The sequence below is a fragment of the Bombina bombina genome, chromosome 1 (genome assembly GCF_027579735.1).
Source record: "Bombina bombina isolate aBomBom1 chromosome 1, aBomBom1.pri, whole genome shotgun sequence".
Classification (NCBI taxonomy): Eukaryota; Metazoa; Chordata; class Amphibia; order Anura; family Bombinatoridae; genus Bombina; species Bombina bombina.
In genome coordinates this window covers 991562883-991590713 of record NC_069499.1, presented here as the reverse complement: position 1 = coordinate 991590713, position 27831 = coordinate 991562883, and the positions used below count along the sequence as shown (strand labels likewise).

At 40.6% G+C, this 27831-nt stretch overlaps 1 protein-coding gene across 2 annotated transcripts in view; it reads right to left on the bottom strand.

Moving 5' to 3' along the window:
- Positions 1 to 27831, bottom strand: part of RGS19 (regulator of G protein signaling 19) — a 95557-nt gene that overhangs the window by 22309 nt on the left and 45417 nt on the right. The window contains exons 1-3 of one of the 2 annotated variants that reach the window (XM_053710339.1): positions 25417 to 25556; positions 13903 to 14021; positions 12892 to 12966 (exon numbers count right to left, since the gene is read on the bottom strand). In XM_053710339.1, the coding sequence (XP_053566314.1) occupies positions 12892 to 12966; positions 13903 to 13991 (164 nt within the window). In that variant the 5' untranslated portion in view covers positions 13992 to 14021; positions 25417 to 25556. Of the gene's footprint in view, positions 1 to 12891; positions 12967 to 13902; positions 14022 to 25416; positions 25557 to 27831 lie in introns of those variants that run through there. The other variant, XM_053710255.1, reaches the window with a different exon arrangement.

Genomic DNA, 27831 nt, shown 5'->3' with positions numbered 1-27831 from the left:
CCTATTAAACCCTAAACCGAGGCCCTCCCACATAGCAAACACTAAAAGAAAAATTTTAACCCCTAATCTGCCGAACCGGACACTGCCGCCACTATAATAAATATATTAACCCCTAAACCGCCGCACTCCCGCATCACAAACACTAGTTAAATATTATTAACCCCTAATCTGCCGTCCCTAACATCGCCGCCACCTACCTACATTTATTAACCCCTAATGCCGCCGCCCCCAATGTCTAACCCTAACACCCCCTAACTTAAATATAATTAAAAGAAATCTAACTAAAAATTCTTATCATTAACTAAACTATTCCTATTTAAAACTAAATACTTACCTGTAAAATTAACCCTAAGATAGCTACAATATAACTAATAGTTACATTGTAGCTAGCTTAGGGTTTATTTTTATTTTACAGGCAAGTTTGTATTTATTTTAACTAGGTAGAATAGTTATTAAATAGTTAGTAACTATTTAATAACTACCTAGCTAAAATAAATCCTAACCTAAGTTACAATAACACCTAATACTACACTATAATTAAATACATTAACTAAATTAAATACAATTAAATAAATTACATACAATTACCTAAATTAAATTAAATTAGCTAAAGTACAAAAAAACAAAACACTAAATTACAGAAAATAATAAACAAATTACAGAAATTTAAACTAATTACACCTAATCTAATAGCCCTATTAAAATAAAAAAAAACCCTAGCCTAAACTAAGCTACCAATAGCCCTTAAAAGGGCCTTTTGCGGGGCATTGCCCCAAAGTAATCAGCTCTTTTACCTGTAAAAAAAAATACAAACAACCCCCCCCAACAGTAAAACCCACCACCCACACAACCAAACCCCCAAATAAAAAAAACCTAAATCTAAAAAAACCTAAACTCCCCATTGCCCTGAAAATGGAATTTGAATGGGCATTGCCCTTAAAAGGGCAGTTAGCTCTTTTGCCGCCCAAAGTCCCTAACCTAAAAATAAAACCCACCCAATACACCCTTAAAAAAACCTAACACTAACCCCCTGAAGATCTATTTACCAGGAGACGTCTTCATCCAAGCCGGGCAGAAGTCTTCATCCATCCGGCACGGAGCGGGTCCATCTTCAAGACATCCGACGCGGAGCATCCTCTTCATCCGATGACTAACAGAGAATTAAGGTACCTTTAAGTGACGTCATCCAAGATGGCGTCCCTTAGATTCCGATTGGCTGATAGAATTCTATCAGCCAATCGGAATTAAGGTAGAAAAAAGCATTTTATTGGCTGTCCAATAGAATGCGAGCTTAATCATATTGGCTGATTGGATCAGCCAATACGATTGAACTTCAGCCGGCTCTCCCCGTTGATTCCTATGGGGAAATCGTGCACGAGCACGTTACTCCAGCTCACCGCTGACTTAAGCAGCGCTGGTATTGGAGTGCGGTAATGAGCAAAATTTTGCTCAACGCTCACTTCTTGTCTTTTAACAACGGGTTTGTAAAAACCCGTAATACCAGCACTGTAGGTAAGTGAGCGGTGAGGGAAAACTGCTTGTTAGCACCGCACAGCCTCTAACGCAAAACTCGTAATCTAGGTGTAAGTTATTTTACTATAAATGATGTTATTGTTTTAACCATATAAACTAAAATAAGTGTGCAATCGTGATCGTTTGATCAGGGGATTATAGTACGCTCGCGTTTTTGCAGCTAACACTTCAACTTGTGATTCTCCGTTTATTCGGATGACGTGACATGCAGTTCCATTTATTCGCTCAGGAGCACGCATTAAATCTGACCTATAGAGAGGGTAAGACTGCTCTATACGTCACTCAAATGCAGTACTGAAAATCTAAGGGGGTGGAGGGATCGATTAAAAACATTTGTGCCGTAATTCAATTACAAAGGTAATTTTGACAAAAATCATTCATGATTTTGCAAAGTTATTGCAGCGATTGTGATTTATATGGTCACATATATTTTTAAAATTGGTACTATACATACATACACAGTGTATATATATATATATATATATATATATATATATATATATATATATATATATATATATATATATATATATATATATATATATATATATATATATATATATATATATATATATATATATATTTTTATTCCACTTTCCAACTCCCCGGGCTGTGAGAACACGCATGCGCAGTACGTGGACGTTTTCAATAGACCAACTGAGATACCTGCTTGAATACTTGGGAGGAGAGTCACTTGGACACTGAAAGTTTCTGGAATTGATTCTGCTGGGATACGTAGGATCCTTTTGGACTTAGACATCCTGATCCATACTCTGGGAGGTGCCTTGGAGACTGCTACGATTTTACCTTACCTTATATGGATTGAGGGTTCTGGAAGTAAGTGTACATCCAAGTGGGGCTTAAACAAGATTTCCTGTGTCTTTTGGGGACTGTGTTGCTGTCCAGGATCTGTTTGTCATCGTGGACTTTATTTCATTGTCCTTTTCTGGACTATATATATATATATATATATATATATATATATATATATATATATATATATATATATATGTTTTTTGTTCTTTAACCCTTTATGTGATTGATAACGTGTGTGTATATATATATATATATATATATATATATATATATATATATATATATGAAACTTTCATTTATTTTTTTTCTGTGATTACTGATTATATATATATATATATATATTTTTATACTTGTACATAGATTATCTGCTTTTTTAGGCATATAGTTATTGCATGGTAGCACCATCCCTACTCTTTCGGTTTGTATTTCTATAGAGGGGTTTGAGGTACCCCTCTCCTCTTTTACTAGGGACTGGCAGCTGTCTGTGCGCCTAACTGTATGCTCTTTGATTCCTAGCTTCCTAGCTTAAGTGATTTTTCCCCTTTTTAGGCACCTTTCTTTGCTAGTGGGGCTTGCCAGTGATTAATTTCTCTGTCATTCTACTTGTTGTTGTATATATATTTACCAACACATTAAGGATATCACATTGTTTCTTATTCCCAGTGGTTCATGATGTAATATTCTGAATTAAATCCATTCGGTAACCCTGTACATAATTAAAAAATCCAGAATGTCTCCCTTCGACATAATAGTTTATTCCTATCACCTCCTCTTGGGGGACAAGTCACATGCTTTTTAGCTTGCCATTTAAATGCATCTACCGCTGTATTGTGTCTGTGAATAAAATGTTTGGCTAAAGCTGAACATGCACGCCTGCAGTTAACGTTACTCAAGTGTTCACAAATTTTGGATCTTACCCCCCCGGTAGTGAGACCTATATACTGCAATCTGTATCAAGTATATGAAACAAAATATATCACTTGGCCCATAGAGCAATTAATACATACCGAGGTCTCATATTGATCTCTTGTAGTGTAAGACTCAAAGAATCTAGTTACCTGAATAAAATCACAAGCCCTACATCTGTAGCTGCTACATCTGTATGTACCCTTCTGCGTCAGCCAAGTGCTTGAAATAGGTTGTTTTGATAATTTCATGGGGGATAAAATATTCCCCAAAGTAGTACTGCGTCAATACGAAAATCTACATCCTGTTACTATAGCTTTAAGCTTTTCGTCCGCTCTTAAAATTGGAAAGTGTCTTTTTATAATAATCACATATTTAAGCAGATCAGAATTTCAGTCTCTTCAAGAAAAAGATTTTTGTTATATGAATAAGCATTAGAAGTAGTATGAATACCCCTACTTGAAATATAACCCACTAAAAATAAACTTTGAAATTCAAACTTTAAAGGCCAGCAATATGTAAATCTTGTTTGGGGGGTAAAAGAAACAGCTTTAAGAGATATTTAGCATTTGATATAAAACTAATGAGCATTGGAGGGGCTTGCTCCAATCGTTCTGTTGCCCCACGAGCTGAACGCCAAACGGGACACACAACGATTGGAGGAAGCCGGATTCATCATCGATCTGCTAAAGAAAGCAGCAGATGCGGCCGGAGGATCGGCGTTATGTTTACAATAACACAAAGTTAAAGGGACATAATACTCATATGCTAAATCACTTGAAACTGATGCAGTATAACTGTAAAAAGCTGACAGGAAAATATCACCTGAGCATCTCTATGTAAAAAAGGAAGATATTTTACCTCACAATCTCCTCAGCTCAGCAGAGTAAGTTCGGTGTAAAAAGTTATACTTCACCTGCTCCCAGCTGCAGGTAAAAAAATAAAAAAATAATGAAGAAATGAACAGCAGCCAATCAGCATCAGCAGTGCTGAGGTCATGAACTCTTACTGTGATCTCATGAGATTTGACTTAACTCTCATGAGATTTCATAGTAAGCTTCCTTTACCTGATTGGTGAAATAATATGAGAGTTCACGAGGCTCATCCTTTCAGCTGTCCCAGGACAGACATACTAATATGCTGCTTAGAAATCCTTTACAATGGGAGGTGGCTACTGAGAAACTTTTGAGGTAAAATATCTTTCTTTTTTACATAGAGATGTTCAGGAGATATTTTCTAGTCAGCTTTTTACAGCTATGCTGCATCACTTTCAAGTGTTTAAACATTTGGGTATTATGGCCCTTTAAGTATTTTAAAAAATAAGCATCATTGTAAACTTTAATGAATTAAAGTGCAACTGTTTTTAAGAGTATTATTTAATACTGGTCTTTCATTTGTTAAAGTTTACAATCACTTAAACAACAGGAAAGTATTTGCATCTTTACTCTTAAATCAGTGAGGCATAAAAGGTATAAATACAGAATTTTATTTGACAGTATTATTTAATCTAGAGAAGTTAAATTGCTGTTTAACAAACTCAATGATTATGAATTAGAAAGATGGTATGAGATTTAGAATGTTTTATGTACGATTTGTAGTCATGTGCATTCAGACTATTCAAAAGAAAATAAATGGCGAATACGGTGCCCGCCAGCAGCATTCAACTATTTTCGGAGCCGGATTACTTCTTGTGATAGTGCAACACACTAAGATCAGTGCAAATCTAGACCTTAGTGCAGGGGTGTCCAAACTTTGCTCTCCAGAGGTTTTGGAACTACATTTCCGATGATGCTCAGCCAGCATTTTATCTAGCTGAGCATCATGGGAAATGTAGTTCCAAAACCTCTGGAGAGCAAAGTTTGGACACCCCTGCCTTAGTGTGTTGCACTTTCACAAGAAGAGCCAAATGCCGCAAGTGGGCTACTTCTTTCACATTCGGCAGCTAACAAATCTACCCAATGCACATGCCTAATTGTTATAAGTATTCTGTCCACTAGGTGGCAAAGTGAAAGATGTTTGTATTGTATAAAGATGTGGTTTGTTTTGTTTTTTACTTAGTGGAAACTAAAATAAAGATAAGATGAAGATGAGAATATAGTTATCTGAAATTACCCAGTAATGACCATTAAGCAATGACCATTAAGTAGCGCTGCAGCAGATAGAGCTTACCGTGTGTTTACACAGTAAAAACTCCTATAAAATATATATATAGTCGCTATATCCATGTGCATGACAGATAAGCTAAGCTGATAAAAGTCAAAAGTAGAACAAATAAATAACCAAAGAGGGAAAAAGAAACATGCAGTGAATAAATTACAACAACAAAAAAATGACCAAGTACAGGAATACAAAAGTGATAAAAGAAGTAACCTTTAGTGCCTTGTAGTTCTCTGGCCAGAAGCGGTACTCTCCGCCTCCATTAAAGGGATATGAAAGCCACATTTGGTCTTTCATGATTCAGATATAGCATACACTTTTAAACACCTTTCCAATTTATTTCTGTTATCAATTTTCCTTCTTTATCTTGGTATTCTTTTTTCTTTTGAAGGAGCTGGGAGGTAGATGAACATAGGTGAGACACTAAAAACATAATTTATGCTTACCTGATAAATTCCTTTCTTCTGTTGTGCGATCAGTCCACGGGTCATCATTACTTCTGGGATATAACTCCTCCCCAACAGGAAATGCAAGAGGATTCACCCAGCAGAGCTGATATAGCTCCTCCCCTCTACGTCAGTCCCAGTCATTCGACCAAGAATCAACGAGAAAGGAGTAACCAAGGGTGAAGTGGTGACTGGAGAATAATTTAAAAGATATTTACCTGCCTTAAAAAACAGGGCGGGCCGTGGACTGATCGCACAACAGAAGAAAGGAATTTATCAGGTAAGCATAAATTATGTTTTCTTCTGTTATGTGCGATCAGTCCACGGGTCATCATTACTTCTGGGATACCAATACCAAAGCAAAAGTACACGGATGACGGGAGGGATAGGCAGGCTCATTATACAGAAGGAACCACTGCCTGAAGAACCTTTCTCCCAAAAATAGCCTCCGAAGAAGCAAAAGTGTCAAATTTGTAAAATTTGGAAAAAGTATGAAGCGAAGACCAAGTTGCAGCCTTGCAAATCTGTTCAACAGAGGCCTCATTCTTAAAGGCCCAAGTGGAAGCCACAGCTCTAGTGGAGTGAGCTGTAATTCTTTCAGGAGGCTGCTGTCCAGCAGTCTCATAGGCTAAACGTATTATGCTACGAAGCCAGAAAGAGAGAGAGGTAGCAGAAGCTTTTTGATCTCTCCTCTGTCCAGAATAAACGACAATTTTTAGTTGCCTGCAAGTAGAACTTGAGGGCACGAACTACATCCAGATTGTGTAGAAGACGTTCCTTCTTTGAAGAAGGATTTGGACACAAGGATGGAACAACAATCTCTTGATTGATATTCCTGTTAGTAACTACCTTAGGTAAGAACCCAGGTTTAGTACGCAGAACTACCTTATCTGAGTGAAAAATCAGATAAGGAGAATCACAATGTAATGCTGATAACTCAGAGACTCTTCGAGCCGAGGAAATAGCCATTAAAAACAGAACTTTCCAAGATAACAATTTTATATCAATGGAATGAAGGGGTTCAAATGGAACACCTTGTAAAACGTTAAGAACTAAGTTTAAACTCCATGGCGGAGCAACGGCTTCAAACACAGGCTTGATCCTAGCTAAAGCTTGACAAAAGGCCTGGACGTCTGGATTTTCTGACAGACGCCTGTGTAACAAGATGGACAGAGCTGAAATCTGTCCCTTTAATGAACTAGCCGATAAACCCTTTTCTAAACCTTCTTGTAGAAAAGACAATATCCTAGGGATCCTAACCTTACTCCAGGAGTAACGTTTGGATTCGCACCAGTATAGGTATTTGCGCCATATTTTATGGTAAATCTTTCTGGTAACAGGCTTCCTAGCCTGGATCAGGGTATCAATAACCGACTCAGAAAAACCACGCTTTGATAAAATCAAGCGTTCAATTTCCAAGCAGTCAGTTTCAGAGAAGTTAGATTTTGATGTTTGAATGGACCCTGTGTCAGAAGGTCCTGTCTCAGAGGTAGAGACCAAGGTGGACAGGATGACATGTCCACTAGATCTGCATACCAAGTCCTGCGTGGCCATGCAGGCGCTATTAGAATCACAGATGCTCTCTCTTGTTTGATTTTCGCAATCAATCGAGGAAGCAGCGGGAAGGGTGGAAACACATAAGCCATCCCGAAGTTCCAAGGTGCTGTCAAAGCATCTATCAGAACCGCTCCCGGATCCCTGGATCTGGACCCGTAGTGAGGAAGTTTGGCGTTCTGGCGAGACGCCATGAGATCTATCTCTGGTTTGCCCCAACGTCGAAGTATTTGGGCAAAAATCTCCGGATGAAGTTCCCACTCTCCCGGATGAAAAGTCTGGCGACTCAAGAAATCCGCCTCCCAGTTCTCCACTCCCGGGATGTGGATTGCTGACAGGTGGCAAGAGTGAGACTCTGCCCAGCGAATTATCTTTGATACTTCCATCATTGCTAGGGAGCTTCTTGTCCCTCCCTGATGGTTGATGTAAGCTACAGTCGTGATATTGTCCGACTGAAACCTGATGAACCCCTGAGTTGTTAATTGGGGCCAAGCTAGAAGGGCATTGAGAACTGCCCTCAATTCCAGAATGTTTATTGGAAGGAGACTCTCCTCCTGATTCCATAATCCCTGAGTCTTCAGAGAATTCCAGACAGCGCCCCAACCTAGCAGGCTGGCGTCTGTTGTTACGATTGTCCAGTCTGGCCTGCTGAATGGCATCCCCCTGGACAGGTGTGGCCGATAAAGCCACCATAGAAGAGAATTTCTGGTCTCTTGATTCAGATTCAGGGTAGGGGACAAATCTGAGTAATCCCCATTCCACTGACTTAGCATGCACAATTGCAGCGGTCTGAGGTGTAGGCGTGCAAAAGGTACTATGTCCATTGCCGCTACCATTAAGCCGATCACCTCCATGCATTGAGCTACTGACGGGTGTTGAATGGAATGAAGGACACGGCATGCATCCTGAAGCCTTGTTAACCTGTCTTCTGTCAGGTAAATCTTCATTTCTACAGAATCTATAAGAGTCCCCAAGAATGGAACTCTTGTGAGAGGAAAAAGAGAACTTTTCTTTTCGTTCACTTTCCATCCATGCGACCTTAGAAATGCCAGAACTAACTCTGTATGAGACTTGGCAGTTTGAAAGCTTGAAGCTTGTATTAGAATGTCGTCTAGGTACGGAGCTACCGAAATCCCTCGCGGTCTTAGTACCGCCAGAAGGGCACCCAGAACCTTTGTGAAGATTCTTGGGGCCGTAGCCAATCCGAATGGAAGAGCTACAAACTGGTAGTGCCTGTCTAGGAAGGCAAACCGTAGATACCGTTGATGATCTTTGTGAATCGGTATGTGAAGGTAAGCATCTTTTAAATCCACTGTGGTCATGTACTGACCCTTTTGGATCATAGGTAAGATTGTCCGAATAGTTTCCATTTTGAACGATGGAACTCTTAGGAATTTGTTTAGAATCTTTAAATCTAAGATTGGCCTGAAAGTTCCCTCTTTTTTGGGAACCACAAACAGGTTTGAGTAGAACCCTTGTCCTTGTTCCGACCGCGGAACTGGATGGATCACTCCCATTAATAACAGATCTTGTACACAGCGTAGAAACGCTTCTTTCTTTATCTGGTTTGTTGACAACCTTGACAGATGAAATCTCCCTTTTGGGGGAGATAATTTGAAGTCTAGAAGGTATCCCTGAGATATGATCTCCAGCGCCCAGGGATCCTGAACATCTCTTGCCCAGGCCTGAGCGAAGAGAGAAAGTCTGCCCCCCACTAGATCCGGTCCCGGATCGGGGGCTCTCGGTTCATGCTGTCTTTGGGGCAGCAGCAGGTTTCCTGGCCTGTTTGCCCTTATTCTAGGACTGGTTAGGTTTCCAGCCTTGCCTGTAACGAGCAACAGCTCCTTCCTGTTTTGGTGCAGTGGAGGTTGACGCTGCTCCAGGTTTGAAATTCCGAAAGGGACGAAAATTAGACTGTCTAGCCTTAGCTTTGGCTTTGTCTTGAGGTAGGGCGTGGCCCTTACCTCCTGTAATGTCAGCGATAATTTCTTTCAACCCGGGCCCAAATAAAGACTGCCCCTTGAAAGGTATATTAAGTAATTTAGACTTAGAAGTAACATCAGCTGACCAGGATTTTAGCCACAGTGCTCTACGTGCCTGTATGGCGAATCCAGAGTTCTTAGCCGTAAGTTTGGTTAAATGTACTACGGCCTCCGAAATGAATGAATTGGCTAGTTTAAGGACTCTAAGCCTGTCCATAATGTCGTCTAGCGTAGATGAACTAAGGTTCTCTTCCAGGGACTCAATCCAAAATGCTGCCGCAGCCGTAATCGGCGCGATACATGCAAGGGGTTGCAATATAAAACCTTGTTGAACAAACATTTTCTTAAGGTAACCCTCTAATTTTTTATCCATTGGATCTGAAAAAGCACAGCTATCCTCCACCGGGATAGTGGTACGCTTAGCTAAAGTAGAAACTGCTCCCTCCACCTTAGGGACCGTTTGCCATAAGTCCCGAGTAGTGGCGTCTATTGGAAACATCTTTCTAAATATTGGAGGGGGTGAGAACGGCACACCGGGTCTATCCCACTCCTTAGTAACAATTTCAGTTAATCTCTTAGGTATAGGAAAAACGTCAGTACTCGCCGGTACCGCAAAGTATTTATCCAACCTACACATTTTCTCTGGTATTGCAATGGTGTTACAATCATTGAGAGCTGCTAAGACCTCCCCTAGTAATGCACGGAGGTTCTCCAATTTGAATTTAAAATTTGAAATATCTGAATCCAATCTGTTTGGATCAGAACCGTCACCCACAGAATGAAGCTCTCCGTCCTCATGCTCTGCAAGCTGTGACGCAGTATCAGACATGGCCCTAGTATTGTCAGCGCACTCTGTTCTCACCCCAGAGTGATCACGCTTGCCTCTTAGTTCTGGTAATTTAGACAAAACTTCAGTCATAACAGTAGCCATATCATGTAATGTTATCTGTAATGGCCGCCCAGATGTATTAGGCGCCATAATATCACGCACCTCCCGGGCGGGAGATGCAGGTACTGCCGCGTGAGGCGAGTTAGTCGGCATAACTCTCCCCTCGCAGTTTGGTGAAATTTGTTCACATTGTACAGATTGACTTTTATTTAAAGTAGCATCAATACAGTTAGTACATAAATTTCTATTGGGCTCCACCTTGGCATTGGAACAAATGACACAGATATCATTCTCTGGGTCAGACATGTTTAACACACTAGCAATAACTTGCAACCTGGTTATAATCTTTTTTAACAAAAACGTACTGTGCCTCGAAGAGGTACTTAAACGATTAAATGACAGTTGAGATAATGAACTGAAACAGTTATAGCATCAAGTTTAAAATAACACAACTTTTAGCAAAGGTTTGTTCCCATTAGTAAATAACTAAATTTGACATAAAAAATTATAGAGTAACGTTTTTATTCACAGTCAATAAAAATTCTCACAGCTCTGCTGAGAGAATGTACCTCCCTTCAAAGAAGTTTGAAGACCCCTGAGATCTGTCAGTGAACCGGATCATGCAGGAAATATAATAGTAGCTGACTGGAATTTTTTGATGCGTAGCAAAAGAGCGCCAAAAACGGCCCCTCCCTCTCACACACAGCAGTGAGGAGAAACGAAACTGTCACAATTTAAAGCAGACAACTGCCAAGTGGAAAATAATGCCCAAACATTTATTTACTCAGTACCTCAGCAATGTAAACGATTCTACATTCCAGCAAAAACGTTTAACATGACAATATTTATTAAAAGGATTAGTGACCTTTAACAGAGTAGTTCCGGTGAAAAACCATTCCCAGAATACTGAAGTGTATACATACATGTCATTATAACGGTATAGCAGGATTTTTTCATCAATTCCATTCAGAAAATAAAAACTGCTACATACCTCAATGCAGATTCATCTGCCCGCTGTCCCCTGATCTGAAGCCTTTACCTCCCTCAGATGGCCGAGAACAGCAATATGATCTTAACTACTCCGGTTAAAATCATAGTAAAAAACTCTGGTAGATTCTTCTTCAAACTCTGCCAGAGAAGTAATAACACGCTCCGGTGCTATTGTAAAATAACAAACTTTTGATTGAAGTCATAAAAACTAAGTATAATCACCATAGTCCTCTCACACATCCTATCTAGTCGTTGGGTGCAAGAGAATGACTGGGACTGACGTAGAGGGGAGGAGCTATATCAGCTCTGCTGGGTGAATCCTCTTGCATTTCCTGTTGGGGAGGAGTTATATCCCAGAAGTAATGATGACCCGTGGACTGATCGCACATAACAGAAGAAAAGAGGCATATTTGTGCAGCCACCAATCACCAGCTACCTCCCATTATACTTTTTCAACAAAAAATAGAATGAAGCAAATCAGGTAATAGAATTAAACTTGAAAGCCGTTTAAAATGTCATGCTCTGACTGTCCCTTTAACCCATAAATATCCTACATACACATTTTAGTATATATAAGCCACTATTTTCCTTCATGACTTTTTTGCAAGCAGATATCAGGCTGATGAAAGTACAGACGTGTTACATACATAATTAGTATAGTATGTACCATAAAGCTGATATTAGTGACACTAAAGACAGGCTATTAAGCCTTATCTTACCATTCTAAAACACTGTCACTATACACGATGAGAACATGTAATAAGCTGTAGAATTGGTGCATTTTCTGTGCTTGCAGACTTGTTCATATGATTCACTTTTTGAGTTTCTAAATACTTCCTCTTGTTGTTTCACATTGTGTGTGCCAAAAGAAACCAAGAGCTGTTATTCAGCATTAAACAATGAAATGCAGGAGCTGAAAGGTTTCCTTCTAAACCAAGCATCTGTGGTAAAAATATGTTAAATTGTTTCTGAATGCTGCAGTTTTGGAAAAAATAAAAAAAAACACAAGCTTCAGTCTCATTCCATTACTGCATGTTTCTTTTAATTTTAGTTGAAAAGTATGCTGGGACAAAAATACAAATATATACACATACATACATACATATATATTAGGGATGGGCGAAAGTGTTGAAACGTTCCAAATTTAAAAGACATTTCGATACATTCGTTCATTCGAATGTTCATATAACATTCCAACATTCTTTTTTGAATGTTTGCTTTCCAATTTTAAAAAAAAACATTCAAAAATATTTGTTCGAATAATCGAATGTTTAGTTAATTCGGAAATATTACCAACATTCGATTTCGTTTTATGCTAATAAAATTTATAATATTCTATTTCCAACCTACAACTTTACCTTTTATAAATGTAATATTTGAATTTGAAACCAACATTAGAAATCCAAAGTTACATTAGAAAACTGGAAATAACATTAGATTTTTGAATTTTAAAGAATCGATTATCCAAATTGAATTTCGACAATAACATTTGTTCTACCCTTTGAATTTAAACACATTGGCCCAGTCACATATAACTATGCTATATCTCAAGACTATGCCTCACTCTCTGCACTTGAATTGAAGTGGTTCCTGAGTGATGAATAAGAGTACCACTCACCAGACTTCACAGTGGGGAACACTCTCCAGTTTGGTGTCTCTTGAAAATCTTCTGCGTCTGTTCCGGTCTTCATTCCTGACAAAGCACCAGAATCATTTTTAGAATCACAACAGCCACACAAAGACAGTGAAGAAGAGAGTCACAAGGTGACAGCATTATGAGCACACAAAGACAGTGAAAGAGTCACAAGGTGACAGCGTCATGAACACACAAAGACACAGAAATATTTCTAACACAAAAGTGGAGAAGAAGGAACAGAGAAACAAAAGAGCGGGTGGTGGAAGAATAGACGAGGTTAGCATATAAAGGAGAAGCATGTGTATTTCCTATATGTTGTCTCTCCCTTGTATAAAGCCATTAATCATATCCATTAAAGGGACACTGTACCCAAATTTTTTCTTTCGTGATTCCGATTGAGCATGAAATTTTAAGCAACTTTCTAATTTACTCCTATTATCACATTTACTTCATTCTCTTGGTATCTTTATTTGAAATGCAAGAATGTAAGTTTAGATGCCGGCCCATTTTTGGTGAACATCCTGGGTTGTCCTTGCTGATTGGTGGATAAATTCATCCACCAATAAAAAAGTGCTGTCCAGAGTACTGAACCCAAAAAAAAGATTAGATGCCTTCTTTTTCAAATAAAGAGAACGAAGAGAAACTGATAATAGGAGTAAATAAGAAAGTTGCTTAAAATTGCATGCCCTTTCTGAATTACAAAAGAAAAAATTTGGGTTCAGTGTCCCTTTAATCGTATATAGCAAATCCCTATAAAATATCCCATAGCATGTGCTATAAAAAGGGGTGGATGCACTGTACGTTGTTAACAACCCTAATATACCAAATATTTCAGTATAGTACAGTCTTTTCTATGGTACAATAGACCAAAAATTTGTAAACAGAACACCCAACTAATGTATACAGTGTTTCTTCCCTTGTATAGTGCACAGAAACAAAATTCTGATCTCCAGTTTACAGTACCACAAAACCCCACATAGTATTGCATCTCACCAAGAGCAGCTACAGCAGCAGCACCAGCAGAAGCAGCATGGATTGGACCGGTGATTCCGGGTAGGCTGGTTCCGGTCATATCGTGACATGGGAGACTCACTGGGATCAGGCCCTGTATACTGAATTGGAGACATATTATTAAAAACACAGAAATGTCCACATTATCAGATGTAAAGAGACAAAGGGGATAGGTTAAGAAAACCAATAAGAAGCTGTAAAAAAATCAGTAAGATGGGGCTTTTACCATGACATGAGTACAGAGCTAGATGAGCGCCCATAATCAGCACAAAGAGCAGGTAAAGCCACTATCTTGGCTGCAGAGTGTGAGTGTTTATGCGTGTTTAGGGAGGTAGAACTTTATAGAGTACCAACCAGATGGATAAATTATCAGATGCACAGAGACAGTAAATGATTCAGAGACATGGAGAGGCGCAGTATCAGCTACACATTGACAAAGAAAGGGCACATGACTGGATTCATGAATGACAAGGAGTACTTTATCAGGCACATAGGCTAGAGTGCAGAGAGGAGAGGTATGGGAGAGTAGAGGGGAGAAAATGGGACATAATAATTAGTGTGCATTGAAGATACATTAATTGCACAAAACTAGTCTTGTGCATAAGGAATGCACTAATATCACGTGTAGTGTAAGAGGGCTCACATAAAGGGACCGTAAACACATCTTGGTTTTATGTAAAAAATGTGCTTTGTTCCATGCTCCCTAGAGAAGTAATCAAGTTTTTGCTGCAAATTGCTGAGACGTTATTTGCTTTTTGGCCTTGGTAGGGAGTGTGAGACAAAGCACAAACATTGCACACAAGCAAGAGATGTTTTTTGGCCATTTTAAGCTGTAAAAAGATGGGTTGATACTTAAAGGGATAGTAAACCCCAAAATTGTCTTTTATGATTCAGATAGAACATACAATTTTAAACAACTTTCAAATTTAATTCTATTATCAAATTTTCTTCATTCTTGTGTTATCCATTGCTGACAGCATTGCACTACTGACAGGAAGCTGAAAATATCTATTTAACCAATCACAAGAGACAATTTAATTAAGTTGTTAATTTTTTAACAAAGGATACTAAGACAACTAAGCACATTTGAAAATAGAAGTGAATTTAAAAGTGTCTTAAAATGACATGCTCTATCTGATTCATGCAAGTTTAATTTTGACTTTCCTATCCCTTTAAGGTGCACAGAGAGGGACAATTTATTAAGCGCACCTTGAAGAGGAGAGGATTTAACCACTTGACCCAAAAGGACGTATATATGTATATACTTTGCCCATCGTACCACATAACTATATATTCTTCAGAAAGTTACAGTCGAGCGCTGCTTTCCCTGAGTTGCAGGCATCTGTCTTCATATGGTAAAGCTTCCTAGACAGAATGGCATTGCAAATACAAACATCTCCCAAACATAGAAAATCCTGACATCTTTGAATTTCATCATTTGCAGTAATGTTTTCATATCCCCCCCCCCCCAAAAAAGGTGCATTTGATACATATTCTTTTTTTTTTTACTTTACATTTAACACAGAAAAAAACAAATGTGAATCAGATTACATGTCTGCAAAAGGAGTTACCCTGTGCCCACAGTCTGTGAGATGGTCTGACCCCCTATTAGTCAGTTAGTGACACAGTCTGTAATCTGCCGGTGAGATGGCTGGCCTGACCCTTCCCGCCCCAGTACTTTATAAAGTGACCACAGTAGTTTGTGACATGGTCCAGCCCCCCCCCCCATACTGTATATAGTGGCACCGTTTACCCCCCCCCCCCCCCCATGCTGTTGTAACAAGGTCTGTAATTTGCTGGTTCCACAGACATACACACACGCACATACATGCATAAATACACACACAGTCACATACATACATACACACACACACACATAAACACCAATGGGTAAAACAGAAACACTATCCCCTGTAGTCAGAGACACTAGTGAAGCATCATGTCACACTCATATGATATCAGTGCAGGCAGTGGCAGGTCAATGTTTTTTATTAAAAAAAACATTTGTATTGTTTTTTAAGCTGGGCCCCCACCCTCAGGGGCCCAGTCGCAATTGCGTCCTCTGCACCCCTTTAGTTCCGCCCCTGAGTAAAGCAATATGCAAAAAAACGATAATTTTCTTTTCTTCAGATGGAAAGAGTCCACAGCTGCATTCATTACTTTTGGGAAATAAGAACCTGGTCACCAGGAGGAGGCAAAGACACCCCAGCCAAAGGCTTAAATACTCCTCCCACTTCCCCCATTCATTCTGATGAGGAACAAGGAACAGTAGAAGAAATACCAGGGTGAAAAGGTGCCAGAAGAATAAAAAAATAAGAGACGCCCCACAGAAAAAAATACGGGTGGGGAGCTGTGGACTCTTTCCATCTGAAGAAAAGAAAATTATCAGGTAAGCATAATTTAAGTTTTTCTTCATAAATGGAAAGAGTCCACAGCTGCATTCATTACTTTTGGGAAAACAATACCCAAGTTATAGAGGACACTGAATGCCAAAACGGGAGGGTACAATAAGCAGCCCATTCTGAGGGCACCAGGCCTGAAAAAACCACAACCTAACTAGAGACCTCAAGCAGACTCACTGAGCCAACACTCCCCCAGGAGAACCATTGTCCAGAAGTTGGTCCCCTTACTAGTACAGTACCAAAATCCCCAATAGGGAGAGGACAAGTGTAAGCCAAAGGGATACCCAAAAGGTACAGCAAAATCCAGAAAGAAAAAACCCCTTCAAAGGAAGGCCAAGAGACCTGAATGGATCCCGAGAATAATGGGAGACAACGTCCAACCCACAAGGAGAAACCGGGCATCATCAAGGAGAAGAAACATCACCCAAACATTGTTCAACAGTACCGAAAAAGACAGCTGAAGACAAACTCCTCAAAACGTCAGAACTCAGAGACTGAGCAAACAGAAATTACAAGTAGCAAACTCAGAAAATAAACATCTGAGTCCAGTAACACGCTGCCTTCCGTAGGAAGACACAGAGAAAACACTATCCGTAAGGAAGAAACGGCACAAAATAGCAGACTGCCCAACCTCCAAGACAGAGATTGCCCAACCTCCAAGACAGAGGACACTCTCCAGGCAATCCAGGCCGCCAAGCCTACTCACAGATCTCAAAGGGGGAGAGGCACAGAACCTCTAAAAAAAAAAAAAGGTCCACTGTCACCCCAAGACCTGATGATGAACAACAGATCTCAGATCCTACACCTAGCCGGACCAGCCCAAGCAACAGCAGATCTGAAAGCAAGGGAACCCCAAGACCGGCCCCCAAATGGGAGGAAGAATGGACACAGTCACTTCAACCTAAAGACAATCGAGCAGGCGTTAGACCCAAGGAGATCTAGCAAGGCCACCCGACTAAGCCTCAACGCGGAGCCACCAGCTCCCCAGATGGAAAGGAACAACTCAAAGAGCAGACCAATCTTCGAACCAGATAAACATCTGTTCCAACCTCCCAAACACAGGAGAGGCCCCTAAAAAGGGCACCACACCTCCGTAAGGAGGACAACGAGCCCCCTGAAGAGGAGAGCATCGATAAACACCTGCCCATCAGACAGGAAGTCGTAGGAAAAACCGAGAGAACACAAGGTCACGTCACTGACGAACACGGAAGAACCCCTTAAAACACCATTTTGCTAGCACACATACCAGGCGCAAAAGTGACAGCTGAGCAAACCTTCTGTTTGCTAGGTAGGAAACCTACCATCAGGTCACGTTAGTTGGCTGTCCCAAGGGAACCGTATCGTCCGGCACAAGACAAGCCCCAAGGAGCCCCGGCTCTCAGTAAATCTGGCCAAGTTGTAAAACAGAACAGCCAGAACAAGGGCTAAGCCCAAGTACCCCGGAAACTGGAACCCCCGGCCAGTCCTAGGATCATAAGGTCCGGTAACATCCCACAGTGGGATCCACAAAGAGAAAACGCAGAGTAAAACCCTCGACAACCGGAAGATCAGGACAATTAGCCCGGGCCCCACAAATGTTTAGATTAAACAATCTTCCAGGAACATAAATCCCTCGTCTGATATAAAAAAAACAGACCTCTCAGGGAAAAAAATCCAGAATAACCCGGATAACAAGAGCAAGAAGCCCTTGCAAGTCCCAACCCAAAGGGAAGAGACCACCCCTTGCAGGAGCCCAACACTCCAAAGAGCCAGGGCCATAAAAGGACACTAGAGCTAACAGGTGTCCAAGCAACATTAACATGACTGTGCTTGAAAGTGCGGCTAATCCCCCTAAGGGACACAAAAGGCGCTGCTCATTTTATCAACCTCGAAAGGAGGAAAGGCTGAGTAGACCTCGCCGGGGATCAAACTAGTAACCCTCGGTTTGCTACAGTACAGAGTAGCCAGAGCATTAGTATGCTGAGCTAGCTGTCCAGCTAGCCACGAGCTCCAGACACAAGGGGAACAGTGAGGACAAGTCACCTGAACAGAGCAACATCAAGCCTCCCCCATCACCTCAGATTCGAAGTCAGAGGACAGTAAAACAATACCTGAACCATATGAGTGAAAAACCACTAGGACCTCTTCTATCCCAAGAAAGAGATGCAGAGCATTCCCAAGAAGGATCCTTAACTGGAGCCCAAAAAGACCTCACTGTCTAATGTCCCGAAAAAGGAACAACCAACTCCCGAAGGGAATCCAAGTCCCCCGAAGGCGACCAATCCACAAGGAGAAACGGACAAGCCAAGGTCTCAATGAAGAGAACCACTAAAGGAACAAGTACAAAAAGTACAGTTTCCTAAAGCAACACCACCCCGACCGGCGGAAAAAGAGGCGCTAAACCCTCTAATTTTCCCACCATGTGGGAAGGAATAATCTAGGTTCCGAGGGTATCGGAAGCAACAGAGAGTGACGCAGCACATTCACTGACCCAGTCACCAGAGAGACGGCTATTTAGGACTGAAACAATCCCGAGAGTCGCACGGAGCCGCAAGTCCTCTTGAGAATGCTTAGCTAAAACTTGTAAAACAAATAACAAGAACATAAATAATGTTAAGAGCACTCAGAACCCCAACCTGACCAGCAAGGTATAATGGGCACCACGTGTCTGAATAAGCCGCGAGACAGAAGATCTGAACCCAAGCAGGACCAGCCTGCAACCAGGGTCATAACTGCCAAGCTGGCTAAATCCGCCCTCAGAGAGGGAGAAAGAAAACAGACAAACATGGGACTAACCTGTCCCGAACAACTTCCGTAGAAGCAAACAGCGAGTATCGATCCTAGAGATTTTTAATTTCGGGTTAACGCCCAAGAAGAACAGAAAAATACGCAGGACCAGCCTAAAGGAAACCCTGTTCTTCCAACAAAACTGGGAAGGATATTGATAACAAGACTTAAGGAGATTACTTCATCCCCCCCATGTCTAATGAGGTGAGCCATTTGAAGGAGGAGACTGTAACTAAAGGCACAACACTCAGGAACAGTTACACCTGCAGGGAACTGCACATGCCCTCCTGTGGCCGAGAGACCTGGGGCAATTGGGCACGAATACAATCACAAATAAACATTTGGACTTTGTAGACGCGCAAGCGCCAAAAGTATGTAAAAGTGAGAACGTGCCACAACCTCCGGGGAGAACAATCCACCCTCCGAGAAGGAAAAAACATAACTTGGGTTACCCGCATGTGTAGTAGTAGCGAGCAATACGGAACTTGCCTCCCGGACGACAGGGCCCCCTGAGGCAGATGGCTCAGCAGTCCCTTAAATCCCCAAGCCTGAGGAACAAGGAGCTCTAGAACAGCCTAAAGAACATAACTGAATGACCTGAGTCAATGGGGCAAATTCGCATTCGCCACAGAACAAAGAATATGAATCAGAAAGTTGAACAATCTCAACATCAGCATTCTTCATAACTGGGTAAAGGATATCAAAAAATGGACTAAATATAAAACAATTTAAACGGCACCTGACGCCCACAATGGCTGAGGCACTCACCACCTCCTATGAACCCAACATCAGCGGACTAGAATTCTTTGTCGCCACACAGTCAGGAATGCGGAAATGGGAGACCAGAATGTAAACACGCCCGGTCACAAGGTGAACCGTACAGTCCAAAAAAAACGCCCGACCGTGAGGTCGCGTCACTTCAAAAGGCTGTTATGGTCCAAAAGACACAAGCCCAAATAACACTACACATAGGCAGATTGAATCACATAACAAACATGATTAAACCCCCCCTGTTCAATAATCCCCCTCAGGAGACATTAACCCTTGATTCCAAGATACTAAAGGAGTCCCACTGAGACCCTGTATTTTTTATGTGAGTTCGCAGGAACAAATGAATTACAGTACAATCATGAAGAAGTAAAATGAAACGATCTTACCGGAATCTACACCGTGGAACAGGAACACGGCCCTTCAAGTGTGACGGATAGTAGCCTCGCCTCCGCCATGGACTTGAGAGAAGAAAGCAGGCAGTGAAGCGAAGTTCGACAACGCCTGTGGAGTTGTTAAAATGAGTCGGGATGGTTTCTCAGAAAGACTCTTCCTGCATCTCCGGACTCTAACTTTCATCCAAGCCCTAACTGAGAGACTGACAGGATTACTTAAAACTCCCGTCCCATGTCGAACCCTTCCATAAGAGACGAAAACAAACTTCTGAGACTTCTCTGCCAACCTCCTGGGACGAAAGGCAAAGAATGACTGGGGGATGGGGGAAGTGGGAGGAGTATTTAAGCCTTTGGCTGGGGTGTCTTTGCCTCCTCCTGGTGGCCAGGTTCTTATTTCCCAAAAGTAATGAATGCAGCTGTGGACTCTCTACATTTATGAAGAAAACAGACTTTAAATGCTAAATAATAAAAAGAATTACTTTATTTTATAAAGTGTACCAGTAAACAGAAACACTCTGCATCACTAGTCAAAATGTATTAGTGTCTAACAAACAAGTAATACATGTGCACATATATTTACAAAACGTTTACTATTAACAGCCATTAATTCTTCCAAAAGACCATAAAAATAGAAGCATTCTTGCACTACTGCAGTAAAGTTATAATGAAACATAAAGCATCTACTAATCAATTGTTTGTAACTGTCCAGATCTTATATATTATAACTTCTCTATATATTACAATATTGCAGGGCTCAGCTGAGTGCTTAAAGACACACAGAACTGAACTGACACAAAACTACCTTCAAACCACTGTCCTAATAGCCAGCAGCAATGCTTACTAAGTTATCCTGGACTTCTAATGACACTCTGAGGGGAGAGGTGCAGGCGAGGAGCTAGGCTGCATTGTGTCAAATTACTATAAACATGAGAAACACAGCAAACACTCAGTGCAGCTAATTTTACGGTGTGATTATGCACAGCACCGGACTGGGTGAGCTGTTGGGACAAATGGATTTTTGTATTATTTATTCTGATAGCAGTTTTTATATTTTTGCACTGTGTGCAGGAAGTGGTGTATGTTTAAAACTCATGCTAAAATCAGTAAGCTGCATACGATACATAGTGCTAAATATGAAGATTACTGTCAGACTAAATAATCCAAAGATGCAAACAATAAATTGTCTAGTAGTAGTTGTAGCCAAATAAACCCCCCTCTTTAACAACAAATCAGTACAGCTCCCTACCTAGTGTGGATGAGCTGTTTGTAAGTGTTTTTTTCTTCTGATTTGTGGCAATTTAAACACTGATCACTCAGAGAAGGTGCAGGTCCCTGCCAAGACCTACTCTGAGTGATTAAGCAGAGTACTTGTTGCACGCACAGCCCCACCAGCAGCTCCTTCCCATTAACTTGTTTCACACATACACCAGCTCAGCTGAAGCCCTCCAAATCTCCTAGAGGGGACATTTCCAGGGACAAATAAAATCCATGGACATACAACAAAATCCAGGGACTGTTCCTGGAAATCACGGACTGTTGGCAACTATGGGAAACCATTAGGAGGGGGAGGGTTAGATAGATGTTTGGGAGGGATCAGGGAGATGGGAAGGTAAGGAAGATCCTACACTGCAAAAAAAATAAAACATTTTTAAAAACAAAATTAAAACAGACAAAAACTACATACTAGCAGACTGTCTGCCACTAATTAGGAGGGTTGTCAAGGGAGTGGACTTCTAATTGCTAAAAACTAATTGCAAAGTCATGCATGTCTGCTATTTCTGAACACAAGGGATGCCAGAAAACCTTTTACAACCATTTGTCTTATGACTGCAGCAGTTGTGTGTGTGTAAATACCTTCAGTGAAAAATATGATTGCAATGGCGGCGAAACAGTGGCATAAAATATATACCAAATGGGCCTAGGTCAATACCTTGGGTTGTCTACTAAAAGTCTGTCATCATTGTATGTATGTCTAGGATTACAGTCCCTTTGACCGAAACCGGTCAGACTTTCTTTTTGTCTTGCTTAACTGATACTTTTTATGAGTCTGCCTACCTTTTATTAGCCTTAATAAAGTTTTTGATGTTTTTACCTTATGGGGCCATTGTGGATTTATCATATATTACTTGAGCTCACTCACTGAAACGGAGAGGGACTATTTTTGCTATTTTCATGTGGAGTACAGGGACTCCACCCCACTTATTTATCTTCGTCTTCAGTTAGAGTGAGCCGTGACCAGAGAGAGAGCCGCAAATCACTGGAGGAGATTCCGGAGGCCGGACCTATGGGGCTATTCACGCAGCGCGGAATGACGTAGTACATCCAGGAGCCGAGCTATACACTCTTATCTGGCTATATTGGATCCGAGACAGGCTGTAGTCTGTTGCGCTGTAGCAGACTGAGTTGGAGCCACACAGTGGACACGCTGCTGCACTAGGCAAACAGTTTACCCGGAGAGCCGCAGCTGATAACATACAAGCGGACATCGATCACGGAAGAGATGGTTTGCCGGTGCTGGTGCAGTGAGTAACACTTAAATTTCGTTTGACATACATTTGTCGTGCCTACTAATTTGTGCTTTCATGTTACAAACTGTCTGTGGCAACTTTGATCAACGCTTGTACGGACATATGATTTCTACAGCAGCGCAGATAATTAAGCTCACTTCTTTCTGGCATTAAACACAGGTTTTCATATTACCCGGGGTCTTTGACAGTATCACTTCCTTTATAAGACGATTCCGGATGGGATTATAAACCTGATTGTTTTTGTACAGCTATTGTTGGCGATCTATGTGGACAGAGCACTTTGACAGCCTTCTTGGTACATCACAAAGTTTATTATATATTGACACTAATAGCCGTGTACAAGTTTAACACATTACCCGGTGCTCTTTCTGGCAGTATTTCTGTTTTAGAAGTTGTATCCGGATGGGATGTTTAACCTGATAATACTCTTGCAGCTATTTTGGAATCTATATCCGTCAAGCTCAGCCTCCGATAAACTAACAGTACCTACCTACATCATATATGCAGTACCTTCTTTCTCTTTTATAGAATACATTCTGAATGTATATACCTGGTGCATATGAACATTAGGATCTGATACACTGCATAGCTCCCATAGATCCTGGTCCAGCTATATACTGGTATTTTGTTTCATTTGTTTCTATAGTTTTGACAGGTACATAAAAAAGCAAGGGTCTAATTCTCTAAAATTCCTGGTAGCAAAGGATTTAAGGCGCATGGTATCATGGACACAGAGGGGGATGCAATTACATAGAAGCCTTTTTTCCAGCAGACAATAATGACAGACTCATCATTACCTGTCCAGTATATCCTTAGTCAAATCTGTGGTAGGGATACTGTCCAATGATACCAGCAACTGAAGAGGGACTCTACCTATCCACAGATTAAACGGACAGTTTACTCAAAAATTTGCTCCCCATTAATTTATTCCCAATGATCCACTTTACCTGCTGGAGTGTATTAAAGTGTTTACAAGTATTTCCATTAACCTTATATTGGCATTTGAATTAGTTTATTTAGCCTGTGGTACCCCCACCGATCCTGAAAGTTTTTGGCCTCAGTAGAAGAAATTACACTACCAGTGAGAGTTACAGAAGAGATAAGGTAATAAAATGTTAATTTTCCATTGTTCTCTACAAGTATTGGTGATTGTTTTATGGATAGATATAAGATAAAGAAGCAGGTATATTTAAACAATGTGATAAAGTAATGAGATCTGATTATACCTACAAGCTCAGCCCATTTTATTAGGTTGTGGCTTCAAAACACAAAATCAGCTAATTCATATACACAAATAAGCCTTAAAAAAGCAAATCTCATATATTTCATACTCTGCAGCTGGTAAAAAAAGTAATTGGAAACACATTAAGGGAAAAACAATTTTATAGTATACTGTCCCTTTAAAATACACCCATAAAAGCTTTATGCACAAAACTATGAAATTATTTTCTATATGTGCTCCTAACAACTTCTGCTAGGTGGCTATGCCCTGTATATACGGTGCTTTTGCAAACTATATCTAAATCTAACTCACTTCTTCCTTCAAAAAATCCACTTTCTATCTCAACATTATTAAAAGGAACAGTAAACACCTTGTAAGTACAACACATTTCTGTTGTGTTGCTACAAAGTAACATTGTCCAAGTCTAAACATTTTTCAAACAAATTAAGATCCTTTTAACTGCAATTGTTTTTCAGCAGACAAACTCTACCCATCGTTCGCCTTATTTGGAGGAGCCAATTTGGGCATTATTCAGCAGACAACAAGACTAGCCACAGTCATAAAGTTAGTATAAAATTATTTGTTTTGCTGCCGTTTTCATTTGAAACCAATTAGGGACAGATATGTAGCAGTAAGAGCAAGGTTTGAATTGAGAAGTCAGCAGGTGCATTTCAAGTTCTGAGATTTAGAAACTGCAAAATAAATAATGAGAATATATTGCAGAGCTGTGTCATTACGCATAAGTAAACATTGTGTATATATATATATATATATATATATATATATATATATATATATATATATATATATATATATATATATAAAAAAATCTAAAGGTGTATAGTGTCCCTTTAAATGCTGTAATACACAGATACTACCTTTGGGTGAAAGCACACACGTCCTCAGGGATTTAACTAGTGTTGAAAAAGTAGTGAACTGCTAATTTGAAAAAAATGCAGAACTGGTTTAAAAAAAGAAACCTTTTCTGCAATGCAAATTTCCTGCAAAATAGACATGAATATATGCCCCTTTTGTGAATACATCCAAATCCAGGGTTTCTCCCCACATCCTAACATGATCATGAGCATACTACAGACTACTGTGCTACCATACCTGCAGAGTGCAAGCTCTTGTGACTCGTACTGTGCCCCTGAATGTTCACAAATGTATAGCAAACTTAGAAAACGTGGTGGTTAGAAAACAGACGAGTCAGCTGCATATTTTTAGGAGCCACGTAAAGTTTTCCTATGTAGATATAAGTAGAATGTAAAAAAAAATAAAACCAGTGGTACAACTTATTGCCACTGCTTCTTTATTCCCTGGTGCCAAGAAAGTGATTTCGTAGACTGTCAGCACAGAGGAACCACTAGTATACCACAAACATCCTGTGTAAAGAAATAGCCCTAGCCACTTACCCTTTTGATTTGCGGAGGGAATCAGATCCCCCGTTGTCTCTTATTGACCTTCTCACAACAAGTGCCTCTGCTGCCCCCTTGCTCCTATGCCCATGGGGGTAAGCAGTTGGAAGTATAGCCCTATGTACAGCATCAAACCAGGCGCTTGCATGGGAGGGGCCGGGGAGGTATTATGACATCCTGTGGGGAGCTTGCAACTTCCTGAATTTGGCTGCAAAACTTCCGCTCTGCACACATCCCACATGAAGGAGGGCAGAATCAACCTTCCAGTTTTGTTACCAGCAGCCTGGGACCGTCTTCCACTATATATCAATCATAATAAACACTGTAGCCTGACATCTACTATATTTATACACAAGGATGGAAAAAATATCACTGAGGGTCAATAGGGGGAAAAATTACCAGGCTACACAATTTTTAATCGTTGGCTGGAAATCCTTAGGCAAGTGGAAATGTTTAACTCTGATTTTACAACAAACATCTTCTTCCAACTTTGTCAATATAAACATCAAATATGTGCTGCCTTTGTTACAACATGATATCGTATATGGGTGAACACAGCATGCCTCACAGGACTTGACACATTCTGGGAAACAAGTATGTATGTATATATTAGGGCTGGGCAATATGGGGGGAAACAAATTTTGATTCTTATGTCAGCACCCCCTGTAACCCCCATAAGCCCCCTCTGTAACCTACATAAGCCCTATCAGCTTCCACTGTAACCCCCATAAGCCCCCTCTGTAACCTACATAAGCCCCATCAGCTTCCACTGTAACCCCCATAAGCCCCCCCTCTATAACCTACATAAGCCCCATCAGCTCCCACTGTGACCCCCCCAATAAGCACCCCCTTTAACATCATAAGCACCACCTGTAACCGCCATCAGCCCCCAACCCACATAAGTCCCAGCACACACACCCTTCCCTGTAACCCGCATCAGCCACAGCGCTCCCCGGTAAGTTGGCCCCCCTCCCTGTAACCCGCACCAGCCACAGCGCTCCCCGGTAAGTTGGCCCCCCTCCCTGTAACCCGCACCAGCCACAGCGCTCCCCGGTAAGTTGGTCCCCTCCCTGTAACCTGCATCAGCCACAGCGCACCCTGGTAAGTTGGCTCAATGTTGCAAGGCGGGCACGGCAAGTCGGCAGCCTTCCTGTACGTCATAGGAGAAATCAAATGGGGCTGGGCTAAAAATTCCATACTCTCGCAGTTTTAAAACCGCGGCGATTAATCGTGGTTTAAAATCGCATCCGCGATTAATCGTGCATCCCTAGTATATATGTACATAAATATGCATTTTCAGCTCCCCCAGACAGCAAACAGACTAGACACCCATCATAAACACACAAGCCTATATATCAATCCTTATAACCAGGGTTTGACAAATCTGGGAGATAGGGAAATTATTTCTCAATCCTAAATTTTTGGATTACTTTAGCTGTATCTGCACAAATCCTTTGCTGGCTATTACTCATGTTCCATAGAACATTGTTGACCCCTGTATTAGGTATATTATACGGGCTTACCATTGGACCTACACTGTATGAGAAATAAAATATTTAGAAAGGGACATTAAATACTAAATACATTTTATAAACATAGTTTTAAAGTTCTCATCTGCCTTTCTTTAATCATGGGTGCTGACATGTTGAAATCTAGCTTTCACTGCACTCAGATACTGACATCTTTGCACATGTGCAGTAACTCTCAGACACCTGCACTGAAACCTTGGTTCCAAAATGGCAGCACCCATAATTAGAGGTGGTGCACATCATTTAGTGTTTAATTTCTTTTAAAGTGTTTAAGTATTTTCTTTTACATGCTCACATTGGGCTACATTTATGACACTGCAATGTGTAAGCAAGCATGTAACCAACCGCAAGTTAAGCAATTGTAATAAGACAATCTGATTAATCTGACGGGGTGATAGACACCCCTGCTCTCTCGCAAATAGTTGCGCGAGAACAGCTTTTGGAACCTTGTCTGTCTGCAGTTTTTAAATAGAGCCCTTTATATCAGCTATCAAGCACTGAATAGCAAAACATCTACATACAAAATGAATGCTATAAAAGCATTTAAAGCAACACTAATGTCAAAATTACATTTTTATGATTCAGATAGAGCATGCAATTTTAAGCTCCTACTGAGCATGTGCAAGAATTCACAGTAAATATGTATATGTATTTTGTGATTGGCTGATGGCTGTCACATAATGCAGGAGGAAGGAATATGAGAATTTGTCAGAAAAAAATTTAATTTGAAATTCAATGCTTTTGCGTTGTTTTTTTTTTGTATCATGCGTATGTTGATTATGATATTCTACTGTATTTAAAAGTATGTTAAACAGTCTGTTCCATTGTTGCAATAAAAAAGAAGAAATCATTGCAATATATATTATTTATCTATTTAAATGGA